This window comes from Scyliorhinus canicula, chromosome 25 (genome assembly GCF_902713615.1).
Source record: "Scyliorhinus canicula chromosome 25, sScyCan1.1, whole genome shotgun sequence".
NCBI lineage: Eukaryota > Metazoa > Chordata > Chondrichthyes > Carcharhiniformes > Scyliorhinidae > Scyliorhinus > Scyliorhinus canicula.
This window is the reverse complement of record NC_052170.1, coordinates 9,393,469-9,411,624: the sequence shown is the minus strand read 5'-3', so window position 1 is coordinate 9,411,624 and position 18,156 is coordinate 9,393,469. Positions and strand designations below refer to the sequence as shown.

At 47.1% G+C, this 18,156-nt stretch overlaps 1 protein-coding gene across 1 annotated transcript in view; it reads left to right on the top strand.

Annotated features, from left to right (window-relative positions):
- The window catches only part of kri1 (KRI1 homolog), a 49,913-nt gene that overhangs the window by 948 nt on the left and 30,809 nt on the right, over positions 1-18,156 (top strand). The window contains 6 exon segments of the mRNA XM_038784621.1: positions 2,346-2,419; positions 10,542-10,647; positions 12,074-12,182; positions 13,133-13,184; positions 14,163-14,212; positions 14,877-14,961. Of these exon segments, the coding sequence (XP_038640549.1) occupies positions 2,346-2,419; positions 10,542-10,647; positions 12,074-12,182; positions 13,133-13,184; positions 14,163-14,212; positions 14,877-14,961 (476 nt within the window).

Below are 18,156 nucleotides of genomic sequence, written 5' to 3'. Positions count from 1 at the left end.
GAAAAAAATACAATAGACACACAATGTAATACATAGACACAGATATCGGGTGATACGTACGGAATGTAGTGCTACTCCGTACAGAAAATGTGTGACGAGATCAAATCAGTCCATAAGAGGGTCATTCAGGAGTCTGGTAACAGCGGGGAATAAGCTGATTTTGAATTGTTTGTGCATGTTCTCAGAATTTTGTATCTCTTGCCCGATGGAAGAGGGTATACCAATATATCAGTAAAACCTGTATTAGTGAAATATATTTGTTACTTTTTTTTCCATTTATTCTTTTATGGGATGTTGGCGCACTGGCAAATCTAGGATTTGTTGCCCCCTCTTGATTGTTCTTGAACTGAAAAGCTTGCTAGGCCTTTTCAGAGGGCATATTGAAATCAACCACATTGTTGTGGGTCTGGAGTCACATGTAGGTAGTCACCAGATTTCCTTCCCTAAAAGATGTGGGGAAGACAGTGATTTTGTGGTTGTTACTGGCTTTTAATTCCAGATTTTATCAAGTAAATTTAAATTCCACCAACTGCTATGATGGGATTTGCACCACACCCCCAGAGCATTATTCTAGTTCTATGGATTGCCAGCCCAGTGACATTACTGCTGCGCCATTTATGTGTTACTGATATAGGTGCAAAACATTTGTTTATATCCGATGTGTATACATGGAATATGACAGGAATGCCGCTCCCTCCAACGAGGTATACCACGAGCCCGGTGGTGGCGGCTGCCCTCAAAATTTGGGGGCAGTGGAGGCGGCTCAGGGGGGAGGTGGGGGCCTCGATGGGGTCCCCGATACGGGGGAACCACCAGTTTGTTCCGGGGAGAATTGATGGCGGATTCCTGAGTTGGCACAGGGCAGGTATCAGGAGGTTGGGGGACCTGTTTATAGACGGGAAGTTCGCGAGCCTGGGTGAGCTGGAAGGGAAGTTCGGGCTCCCCCCGGGGAACACCTTTAGGTACATGCAGGTAAGGGCGTTTGTCAGGCGGCAGGTGGCGGAGTTCCGTCTGCTGCCGCCGCGTGGGATCCAGGACAGGGTGCTCTCGGGGTGTGGGTTGGTGTGATGCAGGAGATGGACGAGGCCTCGGTCGAGGAGCTGAAGGGTAAATGGGAGGAGGAGCTGGGTGAGGAGATAGAGGAAGGGACGTGGGCGGACGCCCTGGGGAGGGTGAACTCCTCCTCTTCTTGTGCGAGGCTTGGCCTCATATAGGGCTCACATGACCGGGACAAGGATGAGCCGGTTCTTTGGGAGCGAGGACTCAGGGAGCCCAGCAAATCATGCCCATATGTTCTGGGCATGCCCAGCGCTGGGGGAATTTTGGAAGGGCGTAGCAAGGACGCTGCCGAGGGTGGTAGGATCCAGGGTCGATCCGGGCTGGGGGCTCGCAATATTTGGGGTGGCGGTGGAGCCGGGAGTGCAGGAGGCGAAAGAGGCCGGTATTCTGGCCTTTGCGTCTCTAGTAGCCTGGCGGAGGATTCTTCTTCAGTGAGGCCCCAAAGCATGGAGGCCTGGGTCAACGATATGGCAGGGTTTATTAGATTAGAGAAGGTGAAATTTGCCCTAAGGGGGTCGGTGCAGGGGTTTTTCAGGAGGTGGCAACCATTTCTGTATTTCCTGGCAGAACGATAGGAGAAGGCCAGTAACAGCAGCAACCCAGGGGAGGGGGGAGAGGGGGAAGGAGGGAAGGAGGGAGGGAGGGAGGGAAGGAGGGAAGGGGGGAGGGGGGAAGGAGGGGAAGGAGGGGAGGGGGGAGGGGGGAAGGAGGGGAAGGAGGGAGGGGGGGGGAGGGGAAGGGGGGAGGTAGGGGGGAAGGGGGAGGGAGGGGGGAAAGGGGGAGGGAGGGGGGAAGGGGGAGGGAGGGGGGGAAGGGGGAGGGAAGGGGGGAAGGAGGGAGGGGGAGGGGGGGAGTCGTTTCTTTGTTTTGGACTGAAGGGACGTGCATAGATGTTCTGTCCTAATGATGGGCGCTATTTGTTTCTTCTTTTGTGTATACACAGGGGGGGGGGGTTGTTTTGTGGGAATGACGGGTGTTCATTTATCTCTTCCTTTGAGTATGCACGGGGGGGGGGGGGGTGTTCTTTCTGTTCTTTGTAATTTTTTTCTTTTTGATATTTTGTGAAAATTTGAATAAAAATTATTTAAAAAAAAAGAAATATGACAGGAAAGGTTTATTGGCTAATTTTGTACATGTTAAATATGTTTTCCTCTCATAAATCATAAAATCATAGACTTTACAGTGCAGAAGGAGGCCATTCGGCCCATCAGGTCTGCACTGGCCCTTGGAAAGAGCACCCCACTTAAGCCCCAATTACACCTCTCATGTTTCTCTTCGATTTTCAGTGAAGGATCGTTACGGAGATGGGGCAGATGACGAAGAGACGTCCAGCTCTGAATCTGATGATGAGAGTGAAGTGGTAAGTATTCAAAACTTGTTTTAGCCTCACTAGCTTACCAACAAATTTATATGCAAGGGTTTAAAAAGTGAAAATTTCAGCAACAGCACCGGTAGGGTTCTTGGCAATGTGGAGGAGCAGAGAGATCTTGGGGTCTATGTTCATAGATCTTTGAAAGTTGCCACTCAAGTGGATAGAGCTGTGAATAAGGCCTATGGTGTGCTAGCGTTCATTAGCAGAGGGATTGAATTTAAGAGCCGTGAGGTGATGATGCAGCTGTACAAAACCTTGGTACGGCCACATTTGGAGTACTGTGTGTGGTTCTGGTCACCTCATTTCAGGAAGGATGTGGAAGCTTTGGAAAAGGTGCAAAGGAGATTTACCAGGATGTTGCCTGGAATGGAGAGTAGGTCTCACGAGGAAAGTTTGAAGGTGCTAGGCCTTTTCTCATTAGAACGGAGAAGGATGAGGGGCGACTTGATAGAGGTTTATAAGATGATCAGGGGAATAGATAGAGTAGGCAGTCAGAGACTTTTTCCTTGGGTGGAACAAACCATTACAAGGGGACATAAATTTAAGGTGAATGGTGGAAGATATAGAGGGGATGTCAGAGGTAGATTCTTTACCCAGAGAGTAGTGGGGGCATGGAATGTACTGCCTGTGGAAGTAGTTGAGTCGGAAACATTAGGCACCTTCAAGCAGCTATTGGATAGGTACATGGATTACGGTAGAATGCTGGGGTGTAGATTAATTTGTTCTTAATCCAGGACAAAAGTTCGGCACAACATCGTGGGCCGAAGGGCCTGTTCTGTGCTATATTTTTCTATGGTCTAATGTTTCATTGAGGAACTTGAGTCAGACCTGATGGCTGCTTTTCCAGGTTTTTCTGTGTCATTCCTTATTTCTTGGATTTTGGATGAAATGCCAGATTTAGTTATAATTTTGAGGGGTGTTGGGGGGGGGGGGGGGGGGGGGGGTTGGAGGTAACAGTACAACACAGAATCTGTTTCCCTTTGATCCTACAGAAAAGATAGTACCTGTCGATATTTTTGAAGTGAGATGCTGAAGACTAGCAGGTCTTAAGAAAAAGGTCAATCATATTCTTGGATGTCCTTGAGTGCTTTACATACCAATACATTACTTAAAGGGTGCTGTTGTCAAGGTTAATGGGGCACAGATTTTGCAGGTCACGAGATGCTACATCCAACAGAAATTGAATGATCAGTTGATCTATTTTAGGTAGCTCAGGGAAGAAGATCAAGGAATAGGAAAGTGCAAAATTCGAAAAAAAGGCTTTCTGGCTAGTCCCAAGAAGGAATAGCTCCCAATTACCAATCCCTCAAATGGATCGAGAATGAGGGAACACAGTTTAAGAATAAAAGGTATCACTTTTAAGACTTAGAATTCTATCCCCCAGAAAGTAGTTGAGGCTGGTCATTGAATTTATTCAAGGTTATGTGAGGCAGATTTTTTACACCTGTTCCTAAGTACTATGTTCCTTGAACAAAATGTTCCATGTGTCTGGAGTAGGTGGTAGCGGAGGGGAGATGGGAGGAATGGGTAAGGTGAGGGGGGGGGTAGCGTTTGATGCAAGGTAAAGAAGGAGAACTGCTTGGTCTTCAAATAGTACCATGGAGCTAGTTAGTATCCGTGAACAGACAAATAAGGACCCAGCACCTAGTCCCGATCACCCGTCACTCTTGCGCTCGCATACATCGATCTCTGATCTGACGATAATTTATATTTAAATTCTCACCTTTATTTTCAAGTTCCTGCATGGCATTGTCCATCCCGTTCTCGAACTTCCTCCAGCCCCGCAAACCTCTAAAATCTCCAATTCCCCGGCCTGTTGCTCATCCCTGATGGGATGGATGAGGGAGAGAGAGAACCAGCGGCCTCCCATTTATGATGGAGATGAGATTTTCTCCTTCTTTCAAAGGGGCATTAGTCTGTGGCATTCTCTTCCCCAGTATTTTTAAAGCTGAGTTGGATAGATTCTTGATTGACAAATAAGTCAAAATGGTCATAGAGGGTAGGCATGGCAGTAGAGTTGAGGCCGCAATCAGATTAGCCATGATCTAATGAAATGGTGGAATGGGCTGGGCTGGCCAAATGACCTACTCACTTGTATGTTTGTATGTACTTTTGATATCTCCTTGATTGTCAGCTTTGCCTTAGTTACCTCTGCCTTAAGCTCTGTAATTCCTCCCTTAAATTACTCTGCCTCTCTATCTCATTTACGACACTCCTTAAAACCTACCTTTTGACCAAACACTTGCCCATCTTCCCTCGTACCTTCTTATGCTACAGTGAGAGTTTGGTGACTGAGGGAGTTAGGTGAGGAGGGAGTAAGGTGCTCCTGACATTTAATTTCATATATTTATCAAAGAGCGTGAAGGGAGCCAGGAGTTTAGAGTACAGCTGACTGGAAGTAGAGTCGGAGGGCGGAGGTCCAGTTGGTCCACGGGGCAGCTAATTCTGTAAAGTAAGAGGGGATGGAGGCTAGGGCAGTTGCATGCTCCTCCTGTAGGATGTGGGTGGTGAGGGATACCACCGGTGTCCCCGCTGACTATACCTGCGGGAAGTGCACCCAACTCCAGCTCCTCAGAGACCGTGTTAAGGTACTGGAGCTGGAGCTGGATGAACTTCGGATCATCCGGGAGGCAGAGGGGGTCATAGAGAAGAGTTACAGGGAGGTAGCCACACCAAAGGTACTGGACAAGAGTAGTTGGGTTACAGTCAGGGGAAAGAAAACTAACAGGCAGACAGTGCAGGGATCCCTCGTGGCCATTCCCCTTCAAAACAAGTATACCGTTTTGGATGCTGTTGGGGGGGATGACCTACCGGGGGAAGGCCCCAGCGGCCAGGTCTCTGGCACTGAGTCTGGCTCTGGGGCTCAGAAGGGAAGGGGGGAGCATAGAAAAGCAATAGTAATAGGAGATTCAATGGTTAGGGGAATAGATAGGAGATTCTGTGGTCGCGAGCGAGACTCCCGAAAGGTATGTTGCCTCCCGGGTGCCAGGGCCAGGGATGTCTCTGATCGTGTCTTCAGGATCCTGAAGGGGGAGGGTGAGCAGCCAGAAGTCGTGGTGCACATTGGTACCAACGATGTAGGTAGGAAAAAGGGTGTGGAGGTAATAAACAAGTTTAGGGAGTTAGGCTGGAAGTTAAGGGCCAGGACAGACAGAGTTGTCATCTCTGGTTTGTTGCCGGTGCCACGTGATAGCGAGGCTAGGAATAGGGAGAGAGTGCAGTTGAACACGTGGCTGCAGGAATGGTGTAGGAGGGAGGGCTTCAGGTATTTGGATAATTGGAGCGCATTCTGGGGAAGGTGGGACCTGTACAAGCAGGACGGGTTGCATCTGAACCAGAGGGGCACCAATATCCTGGGGGGGAGGTTTTCTAGTACTCTTCGGGAGGGTTTAAACTAATTTGGCAGGGGAATGGGAACCGGATCTGTAGTCCAGCAACTAAGGTAGACGATAGTCAGGACGCCAAAGCACGTAGTGATGCAGTGGGGAAGGTAACAATGACAAAGGAGAGTACTTGCAGGCAAGGAGATGGGTTGAAGTGTGTATACTTTAATGCAAGAAGCATCAGGAATAAGGTGGGTGAACTTAATGCATGGATCGGTACTTGGGACTACGATGTGGTGGCCATCACGGAAACTTGGATAGAAGAGGGGCAGAAATGGTTGTTGGAGGTCCCTGGTTATAGATGTTTCAACAAGATTAGGGAGGATGGTAAAAGAGGTGGGGGGGTGGCATTGTTAATTAGAGATAGTATAACAGCTGCAGAAAGACAGTTCGAGGGGGATCTGCCTACTGAGGTAATATGGGTTGAAGTTAGAAATAGGAAAGGAGCAGTCACCTTGTTGGGAGTGTTCTATAGGCCCCCCAATAGCAGCAGAGATGTGGAGGAACAGATTGGGAAACAGATTCTGGAAAGGTGCAGAAGTCACAGGGTAGTAGTCATGGGCGACTTCAACTTCCCAAACATTGAGTGGAAACTCTTTAGATCAAATAGTTTGGATGGGGTAGTGTTTGTGCAGTGTGTCCAGGAAGCTTTTCTAACACAGTATGTAGATTGTCCGACCAGAGGGGAGGCCATATTGGATTTAGTACTTGGTAATGAACCAGGGCAGGTGATAGATTTGTTAGTGGGGGAGCATTTTGGAGGTAGTGACCACAATTCTGTGACCTTCACTTTAGTAATGGAGAGGGATAGGTGCGAGCAACAGGGCAAGGTTTATAATTGGGGGAAGGGTAAATACAATGCTGTCAGACAAGAATTGAAGTGCAGAAGTTGGGAACATAGGCTGTCAGGGAAGGACACAAGTGAAATATGGAACTTGTTCAAGGATCAGGTACTGCGTGTCTTTGATATGTATGTCCCTGTCAGGCAGGGAAGAGATGGTCGAGTGAGGGAACCATGGTTGACAAGAGAGGTTGAATGTCTTGTTAAGAGGAAGAAGGAGACTTATGTAAGGCTGAAGAAACAAGGTTCAGACAGGGCGCTGGAGGGATACAAGATAGCCAGGAGGGAACTGAAGAAAGGGATTAGGAGAGCTAAGAGAGGGCATGAAAAATCTTTGGCGGGTAGGATCAAGGAAAACCCCAAGGCCTTTTACACATACGTGAGAAATATGAGAATGACTAGAGTGAGAGTAGGTCCGATTAAGGACAGTAGCGGGAGATTGTGTATTGAGTCTGAAGAGATAGGAGAGGTCTTGAACAAGTATTTTTCTTCAGTATTTACAAATGAGAGGGGCCATATTGTTGGAGAGGACAGCGTGAAGCAGACTGATAAGCTTGAGGAGATACTTGTCAGGAAGGAAGATGTGTTGCGCGTTTTGAAAAACTTGAGGATAGACAAGTCCCCCGGGCCTGACGGGATATATCCAAGGATTCTATGGGAAGCAAGAAATGAAATTGCAGAGCCGTTGGCAATGATCTTTTCGTCCTCGCTGTCAACAGGGGTGGTACCAGAGGATTGGAGAGTGGCGAATGTTGTGCCCCTGTTCAAAAAAGGGAATAGGGATAACCCTGGGAATTACAGGCCAGTTAGTCTTACTTCGGTGGTAGGCAAAGTAATGGAAAGGGTACTGAGGGATAGGATTTCTGAGCATCTGGAAAGGCATTGCTTGATTAGGGATAGTCAGCACGGATTTGTGAGGGGTAGGTCTTGCCTTACAAGTCTTATTGAATTCTTTGAGGAGGTGACCAAGCATGTGGATGAAGGTAAAGCAGTGGATGTAGTGTACATGGATTTTAGTAAGGCATTTGATAAGGTTCCCCATGGTAGGCTTATGCAGAAAGTAAGGAGGCATGGGATAGTGGGAAATTTGGCCAGTTGGATAACAAACTGGCTAACCGATAGAAGACAGAGAGTTGTGGTGGATGGCAAATATTCAGCCTGGAGCCCAGTTATCAGTGGCGTACCGCAGGGATCAGTTCTGGGTCCTCTGCTGTTTGTGATTTTCATTAACGACTTGGATGAGGGAGTTGAAGGGTGGGTCAGTAAATTTGCAGATGATACGAAGATTGGCGGAGTTGTGGATAGTGAGGAGGGCTGTTGTCGGCTTCAAAGAGACATAGATAGAATGCAGAGCTGGGCTGAGAAGTGGCAGATGGAGTTTAACCCTGACAAGTGTGAGGTTGTCCATTTTGGAAGGACAAATCTGAATGCGGAATACAGGGTTAATGGTAGGGTTCTTGGCAATGTGGAGGAGCAGAGAGATCTTGGGGTCTATGTTCATTGTTCTTTGAAAGTTGCCACTCAAGTGGATAGAGCTGTGAAGAAGGGCTATGGTGTGCTAGCGTTCATTAGCAGAGGGATTGAATTTAAGAGCCGTGAGGTGATGATGCAGCTGTACAAAACCTTGGTCAGGCCACATTTGGAGTACTGTGTGCAGTTCTGGTCACCTCATTTTAGGAAGGATGTGGAAGCTTTGGAAAAGGTGCAGAGGAGATTTACCAGGATGTTGCCTGGAATGGAGAGTAGGTCATACGAGGAAAGATTGAGGGTGCTGGGCCTTTTCTCATTGGAACGGAGAAGGATGAGGGGCGACTTGATAGAGGTTTATAAGATGATCAGGGGAATAGATAGAGTAGATAGTCAGAGACTTTTTCCCCGGGTGGAACACACCATTACAAGGGGACATAAATTTAAGATAAATGGTGGAAGATATAGAGGGGATGTCAGAGGTAGGTTCTTTACCCAGAGAGTAGTGGGGGCATGGAATGCACTGCCTGTGGTAGTAGTTGAGTCGGAAAATTTATGGACCTTCAAACGGCTATTGGATAGGTACTTGGATTAGGGTAGAATAAGGGAGTGTAGGTTAACTTCTTAAGGGCAGCACGGTAGCATTGTGGATAGCACAATTGCTTCACAGCTCCAGGGTCCCAAGTTCGATTTCGACTTGGGTCACTGTCTGTGTGGAGTCTGCACATCCTCCCCGTGACTGCGTGGGTTTCCTCCGGGTACTCCGGTTTCCTCCCACAGTCCAAAGATGTGCAGGTTGGGTGGATTGGCCATGACAAATTGTCCAAAATTCTATGATTAACCTAGGACAAAAGTTCGGCGCAACATCGTGGGCCGAAGGGCCTGTTCTGTGCTGTATTTCTCTATCTCTATCTATCTCTATGTGGCTCAGTTTCAGATGCTTTTTGTTTGATAACGCCCCTGTGAAACACCTTGGGAAGTTTCACTGTGTGAAGAATTTGTTTTATATGGTGTGGTTGTTCTCTCCTTCAACAATGTAGCACTCCCTCAGCTCTATACAGAAGCATCTGCCTATTTTATACGGCCAAATACTGGAGCGGGTGATGAACCTATGAGTTGACTGAGATTTAAAAAACAAAAAAATTCCAATTAAGGGCAATTTAGCGAGGCCAATCCATCTACACGGGGAGAATGTGCAAACTCCACATGGACAGTGACCCGGAGCCGGGATCGAACCCGGGTCCTCGGCGTCGTGAGGCAGCAGTGCTAGCCACCGTGCCACCCCTGATTGAGATTCATGAGCAATTGCAACTGAGTCAAGTTTCCACTGGCTTGGTCAGAGTGATCTCTGACAGACATCAGACCGGTAAAGAATTTTTCACATGTTCAGTTGGTGAATGGAACTATTTGGGGGGTAGCTTTTGAGATACCTATTAACGAAAGGAATGTGAAGTCCATGCCTAACCTCATTTTGGCAATAAAAAGTGACCGAGTTGGCCAGTCAGCAAGCCAAGCTGTCTGCCAGTAGCACAAATCCTCAAATGTCCTTTACTGGGCACTTCTATCAGCTTGTGTCTTCAATTCAGCCCATACCACAGGATCTTTCCCAAAGAGGTGCTTATCCTGTCAACTAAAAGTCAAAAAATTTTTTTTAGCGTACCCAATTATTTTTTTTCCCAATTAAGGGGACAATTTAGCGTGGCCAATCCATCTAACTAGCACATCTTTTTGGGTTGTGGGTGAAACCCACAGGGCAGCACGGGTAGCACAAGTGGCTAGCACTGTGGCTTCACAGCGCCAGGATCCCAGGTTCAATTCCCCACTGGGCCACTGCCTGTGCAGAGTCTGCACGTTCTCCCCGTGTCTGCGTGGATTTCCTTCGGGTGCTCCGGTTTCCTCCCACAGTCCAAAGACGTGCAGGTTAGGTGGATTGGCCATGATAAATTGCCCTTAGTGACCAAAAAAGTTAGGAGGGGTTATTGGGTTGCGGAGATAGGGTGGAAGTGAGGGCTTAAATGGGCCGGTGCAGACACGATGGGCCGAATGGCCTCCTTTTGCACTTTATGTTCTATGTTATGTTCAGACACGGGGCGAATGTGCAAACTCCACAGGGACAGTGACCCAGGGCCGGGATTCAAACCCGGGTCCTCGGCGCCGCAGTCCCAGTGCTAACCACTGCGCCACCGTGCCGCCCTTTGTCACCTAAAATTGACAAAGTACGATTGGGCAAATAACTTCGACTAAAATTCGGGAGAGTGTTGCTTTTCCTGCCAACCGAACAACCCGCATACAAAATAATTCTCAAATTGCAAGTTTCAAAGCCAGGTTGTTTTGGCACTGAGATGGTACCGGTTTTGGAATGCAGGTCAAATCGCATACGTCTGACCACTAATTGGGTTCCTCTGTGCCTCTTTAAAAGGAAACTGACCCCAAACTGGATGCAGACTTCTACAGGACCTTATCACTATTGAAGAAGAAGGATCCAAAAATCTACCAAAAGGATGTGCAGTTTTACACAGTGGAAGGTAGGTGCTGTTGCGGTTTGACTGGTGGCTAGTATCTCTGTGGTTAATTGGGCTGATCAATGTTGAATGCCTAATTGTTGGTATTTCTCTCTCTCGCTCCCCCCCCCCCCCCCCCCCCCCCCCCCCCACCCTCTGCCCCCAACATGCTGAGTATCAGGTTAGCGGTGGCAATGTTTCCTCTCTCCCAATGTCCCTATCTCCCACATACTCTGTTTGAGGATCTTTAAAGGCACGGCTCTTTAAGGTACTGTTGTACCTTCGCACCTGTGGTCGTTGACCTACATTGACTTCTGGGCAACCAATGCGTCAGCTATAAAATTTGAATCCCATTTTAAAATTCCAGTGCGGCCTTGCTCTTCTCTATCAGGCCACTTGGCATCCCTTTGCTCCACCACTCATAGAGGCCCTAAAATTTAGAATTTCCTCCCTAACCGTCTTTATTTTTCTATGTTAAATGCACTATGTTATTATGTCGTTTATGATATTTTACCATTGTTGAGGACAGAAAAAAATAAGTTATGTAGTGTAACTTATATAGAGTATTACGCAGTCTTTTACTGTGAACCTCGTTGGTACATCACATGCTTTGTAATGCAGCCACTGTTGTAGCGTGTGCAAACAGAACACCCAATTAGTACACAGCAAGATCCCACAAAACCGTAATAAGGTAGATGACCAGATATTCTATTTTGCTGTTGTTGGCTGAGGGATAAATATCTGTTTGGACACTGGGCCCTGTTCTTTGTCGAGTTACTTCATGAGTCTATTTACACATCCCTATGAGATGGGACCTTGTTGAAACGTCTGATCCAAAAGATGCTGCCAATTAGGCGCTCCCTCAATACTTATGCGGAAGTGTCATCCCAGATTATGTACTGCTGAAGTGGGGCCTGAGCCCGTAGCTCTCACTTCTGAGAGAGTGCTATCACTGAGCTATGCCAGATGATTTGTGGAATCTGTAGAAGTGATGGTTATCTAGCCACTTAAATATCAAACTAAGAATCACTATAATGTTTCCCTACACCTGTATGTGGTTACCAAATTTGAGTATCACTGGTAAGCAAGTGCCAGAAATATTTGGTTGAGCTATGCACCTGGTTACATTTATCCAACAACAGAAAATGCCAGAGGCGCCCAACAGGTTCATCCACATCTAAAAAAAGAGTGACATGCAAGCCTCAGGCGACCTGGGCTGCTTTGTTCTGATATAGTCTCCACCCAAAATATTAACCTGTCTTTCTCTCTTCAACAACCACAGCCAGACTGGTTGTGCAGTTCAAATGTTTTCTTTCCGCTTCAGATTTCCAGTATGGTTTCATTTTATGAATATTTGGCATCAAGTTGGCCTGGGGGTGGGTGAGCAGGCACAACAGGTGGAAAAGTGATGCAGCTACTAAAGTGTACCTCTCCCAAACCTTTTTATTAGCAGAATCCAACAAAGAAAGCGATGAGGGGAGGGCTGCAAATAAAAGGAAAAAGGAGAAGCCGATGTATCTGAAAGATTATGAAAGGAAGGTCATTCTTGAAAAGGAGGGGTAAGTCGTACTTGGCGAACATTTGGGGTTGGTTTAGCTCACTCGGCTAAATCGCTGGCTTTTAAAGCAGACCAAGCAGGCCAGCAGCACGGTTCGATTCCCGTACCAGCCTCCCCGGACAGGCGCCGGAATGTGGCGACTAGGGGCTTTTCACAGTAACTTCATTGAAGCCTACTCGTGACAATAAGCGATTTTCATTTCATTTTCATTTCAAGGAATGTCAGAACTAGAGCTTATTTTCTGCATTAAAATCCATTTTGGTCCAGCTACCGTCTTGCCTCAATTTAGGGCGGCACGGTGGTGCAGTGGTTAGCACTGCTGCATCACTGCGCTGAGGACCCGGGTTCGATCCCAGCTCTGGGTCACTGTCCATGTGGAGTTTGCATATTCTCCCCCTGTCTGCGTGGGTCTCATCCCCACAACCCAAAGAGATGTGCAGAGTAGGTGGATTGGCCACAATAAATGGCCCCTTAATTGGAAAAAAAATTGGGTACTCTAAATTTATTTTTATTCATATTATATATTATAAACTTGCTTCAATTTAATTCACATCTGTGGCTAATATTTGAAGCCTCTTTTAGTTGAGAAAACCATCCTTTGATGAGAAGCTGACATCTGCTTATCCCTAATAATCAATAAAATAAGTAAAAATGCGTTCGAAAGCCATGCATTCCCATCATTTTGTTTGAAAGCTGTACCTTATGGGGGTGGTGCTCTAGTTTTCATGTTAGTCGAAGAATTTCACCCATCCTTTGCCAGTCTATCCGAGGAACGAGTCTCCCACTTGGAAGAGGAGTCAAAAGTTTGAATAACCCAAGTAGTGCAAACTACTCCAGTAAGCAAGGCGCCACCAACGGATGTCAATTTTCACCATTATCTTTGTGTAAGAGTTGTATAACCTGGGCATTTTTTTATTTCTTGCCCTAAATGCATTTACCTTTCTTACAAAGGAAATACGAAGATGAAGAGAGTGATGAAGAGGAATCTAGAGTTAAAATTGAGGTAGGAATGCTGCAAGTTTTATTTCTGTGTTTGGGTCGCTAGAAATGGCCTGTGTTGTGGGAGACGGGATTGTGTGTGTACCTTTTGTGTGTTGGTTTATGAATTTGGTTTGGGTTTTCTCACTCTAGTGTGACCACGGGGAGGGGAGAGATATTCTGGTTGCCAATTTGAAATTATCAGTGGTTTCCAAAGATTTAGTACGATTGAGCGTTCAAATTAGCCAGCTACCGGAGATTGTTATCTTTGAGCATGATTCTGAGTTGAGCCTGCGGAGCTGCTGATGCCTCATGTCAAGTGACTGCCCATCACAAAGTCTGACTGCGTAGTGTAGTTTTGGAAAGCTGTAGTGAAAAAGGATTGATTTTTCCCTGCCTGATTTTACAACTCTCTCCCCTCCTTTCTCAGAGGGACTAGCTGAACCTGCCATTATGTAACACCCTTAACACAGTAAAACGTAAGCTGTAAAGCATATGAATGAGCAAAGGTGGCCCCCTTGCCTCGTCCCCAAGTAACTGTTCCTCATCTGTGAATGACCCAGACAGAACCCGACCCTCTTTTAGCCTGTCACACATGTACCTTCCAACAAGGGTTGCTGGACAGCAGTCACGAGACGACTCTGACGAATCTAATTTTCCACTTTATAGCCAAGGTCACTTACAGCTTTTCAATTGCTACCTTGCTGAAATCAGCCAATTCAGCACAGACGTACAGCCGAGCCATTGCCGCATTGCACGGAGTCATACCTTTACCCACTAGGCCGTCATGGAAGCCCATTTGTTTGATAAAACAAGGTTTGGTGTTTTGAAAAGTCAGAATACTTTTCACTGAATATGCCCAGTAATGTTTCCCTCAGCTTTCAATGTTGTAGGCACCCGAAGAAGCCTCTGTGGACTATTATTCTAAAAGGTGTCTGCAAATCAGGCTGCAAAAATCCTTGGCGTTTGTGATGGTGACAGATGTGGTTTGGTCTTGTTTCAGAGAGCAGCATCCCCCAGTTATGTGGAGGAACAGAAACAGCTGCGGGAAAAGTGAGTATATGGGAGCTAGTCTTTGCGATAAGCTCGAATGCAGCCTAGAACGTTCCCAGTTCATCCATCTAATTGCTTTTTCCAGTCTCAAGAAGCTTCCTTTTAACCTTACTTGTTTTTACCACTGGACACAGTCCGTGGCTTCCAAGCTGGGTTTCCGACTGCTCAGACCACATATCAACCACATGGTCAGGAACTCAGCCCATCAGGGGCGGAGCATCGGGGGAGGGCCTTCCGATGACGTGCCAATGACGTTCCAACGGCGTGCGGCGTGCAAAGCCATTTCGGAGGGGGTGGAAACTTGAAAACCGGTGTGAAACTGGCGCCTCCCCGGATTTGGGCGTCAGAAGGGATTCGTTGCCCGATTGCCAATTATGATATCGGCGTCTGGCAGTGGAGAATCCCGCCCATGTTATTTCTAACTTTACAGGAGATTAATCGTAACTATGCTGACGGTATGAAATGGGAGCTCATATCATCTAGGCATGACCCTTCGAGCTGGCAAGGGCCGTAACTCCCATCTACCCCATGGCCTGTGCAGGATTCGGAGATCAGAGGGAAAAGATTTCTCGCTAACCTGCTAGGTCTCTCACCTTCCTTGAAAATAAACTTTGTAACGTATTTTGCATGGCTTTACTTATTGACTAATGTGTGCTTTTCGTAGTTTTCGTAAGTTCGTTGCAAACAGCGACGAGGACAGCGATGATGGTGGCTTCCTGAAACCGCGGGTGAAATCCAAAGAGGAGAAGGTGAGTATTTTTAAAAATCCTCATTTCCTGGTCTGTCTGCAACAATGCCTGTGTGGGGAGAGTGACAAGACTGGGACAAATACTGTGGTTGTTGGAAATGGGATGGACAATAAATGCTGGCCTAGCCAGCGATGCCCACATCCCATAATTTTTTTTTAAAATCTGAAAATACTGGAAATACTCAGCAGGTCTGGCAACATCTACAGAGAGAGTTAATGTTTTGAGTTGAGTATGAAGATGACTCAAACGTCAACTCCGTTTCTCTCCCCGCGGATGCTGCCACACCTGTTGAGTATTTCCTGCATTTCAGTTTTCATTTCACATTTCACAGTTGCCTGAACTCTCCATGCAAAACGAGTAACAATTCCACAGCAACATGTGTAGAAATACGTGAGATATGTCATGTTCTGTCCCATCAGTATGTAACATTGCAAAGAGGTGTTGGTTGGGAGGATGGGGAAATACTGGAATGAGTGGAAAACAAACAATCCTTTTTGTTCATTCATTCTTTTAAAATAAATTTAGAGTACCCCGATTATTTTTTCCAATTAAGGGGCAATTTAGCATGGCCAATCCACCGACCCTGCACATCTTTTGGGTTGTGGGGGCGAAACCCATGCAGACATGGGAAGAATGTGCAAACTCCACACAGACAGTGACCCAGGGCCGGGATTCGAACCCGGGTCCTCCGCGCCGTAGGCAGCAATGCTAACCACTGTGCCACCGTGCTGCCTCAGCACACAACCTTCAGTATTCCAGTCGCATGGGTTTTGGGGTCAGTGCTGATGTCGGTTAGTTCGCAACCTTGACTCTGCTCACCCGTGTTGTTTACAATCTGGCGGTCTGGATTTTATGGGGTATACCTGAGGACTGGCCGGGCTAGAAACCTTTCAAGAGAGAAAATCTTGTATGTATATTTGTTCCAGGGATGTGGGTGCCGCTGACTGGGCCACCATTTATTGCCCATCCCTAATTGCCCTTGAACTGAGTGTTTTGCTTGGCCATTTCAGAGGGCATCTTAAGATTCAATCACAGGGTAGGCAGTGGCATTGTGGTATTGCTGCTGGACTTGTAATCCAGAGACCCAGAGTAATGCTCTGGGGACCCGGGTTCAAATCCCACCATGCCAGATGGTGAAACTTAATTCCATAAAAATCTGGAATTAAACATCAGATGACCATGAAACCATTGTCGATTGTCGTAAAAACCCATTTAGTTCACTAATGTCCTTTAGGGAAGGAAATGTCATCCTTGCCTGGTCTGGCTTACATGTGACTCCAGACCCACCGATCAATGTGGTTGACTCTTAAATCCCTTCTGGGTTGGGCAATAAATGCTGGCTTAGCCCATATCCCATGAACAAATTTTAAAAAAAAACATTGCTGTGGGTAAGGATGGCAGATTTCCTTCCCTGAAGGGCAGTCGTGAGTCAGATTTTTACTGCAATCGACAATGGTTTCATGTTCATCATTAGACTTTCAATTCCAGTTTTTATTGGATTTAAATTTCATCATCTGCTGAGGTAGGATTCGAAACCAAGACCCCAGGGTATTAACCTGGGTCTCTGGATTACTAGTCCAGTGAAAATATCATTTCCCCACCACCTCCCCGTAATGAACATTGTTTTACTTTCAACTCATTTTTAACGAGAGCTGTTGCTTCAAAAAAATACCGTGAGCTTCAACTCTCTTTTTACTTTCCTGTTTCCACATTTCCATTTCCTCCCATGCCATACAGTAGATAAGGTTGTGAATCGTGTCCATCATTGCTGAAAAGAGTGAGAGGCTGTTAAAGTTTCTCATCTTGATGTCATCAGGATAGATGAAAGAGTGCCAAATTTCATAGGGAACAACAATTTGGACTGCTCGGGAAAAGGCGTGCTGATTGGTTGGCAAGCCTCAGATCTGTCCTGCTGAAGGACAGATCTGAGGCGTTCAAGGCAGACGACCCTGACCCATACAAGAAATCCAGGTACGACCTCCGCAAAGCCATCCGAGATGCCAAGAGAGAATATCAAACCAAGCTAGAGTCACAGACAGACACTCGGCGGTTGTGGCAAGGACTAAACAACATAACGGGCTAGAAAGAGAAGCCGAGCAGTATCTCTGGCAGCAGCGCACCCTTCCCCGATGAACTCAATGCATTCTATGCTCGGTTCGAGCAGGTAACCAACAATCCGCTGTCGAGTGACCCAGCAGCCCATAATTCACCCATACCCATCATCACAGTTTCCAAAGTCAGATCGGCCTTCCTGAAAGTGAACCCGCGGAAGGCGACGGGCCCGGACGGGATCTCTGGTCGCGCACTCCGAGCCTGCGCGGACCAGCTGGCAGAGGTATTCACAGACATCTTTAACCTGTCCCTACTCCACTCCGAGGTTCCCACCTGCTTCAAGAAGACCACCATCATATCAGTACCAAAGAAGAACCAGGCAACGTGCCTCAACGACTACCGTCTGGTAGCCCTGACTTCAGTCGTAATGAAGTGCTTCGAGAGGCTGATCATGAAACGCATCACCTCCATACTCCCAGAACGCCTTGATCCACTTCAATTTGCATACCACTGCAACCGTCCACATCAGGCGCCATTTCCCTGGCCCTACACTCATCCCTAGAGCATCTCGAAAACAAGGACTCCTACATCAGACTCCTATTTATTGACTACAGCTCCGCCTTCAACACCATAATCCCAGCCAAGCTCATATCAAAGCTCCAAAACTTAGGGCTTGGCTCTCCACTCTGCAACTGGATCCTCGATTTTCCGACCAACAGACCACAATCAGTAAGAATGAACACCAACACCTCCTCCACAATAGTCCTCAATATCGGGGGCCCACAAGGCTGCGTACTTAGCCCCCTACTCTACTCCCTGTACACGCACGACAGCGTGGCAAAACTTGGTTCCATCTCCATCTACAGGTTTGCTGACGATACGACCATAGTGGGCCTGATCTCGAATAACGACGAGTCAGAATACAGGAGGATAGATAGAGAACCTAGTGGAGTGGTGTAACGACACCAATCTCTCCCTCAATGCAGGCAAAACTAAAGAGCTGGTCATTGACTTGAGGAAGCAAAGTACTGTACACACCCCTGTCAGCATCAATGGGGCCGAGGTGAAGATGGTAGCAGTTTCAAATTCCATGGGGTGCACATCTCCAAAATCTGTCCTGGTCCACTCACGTCGACGCTATCA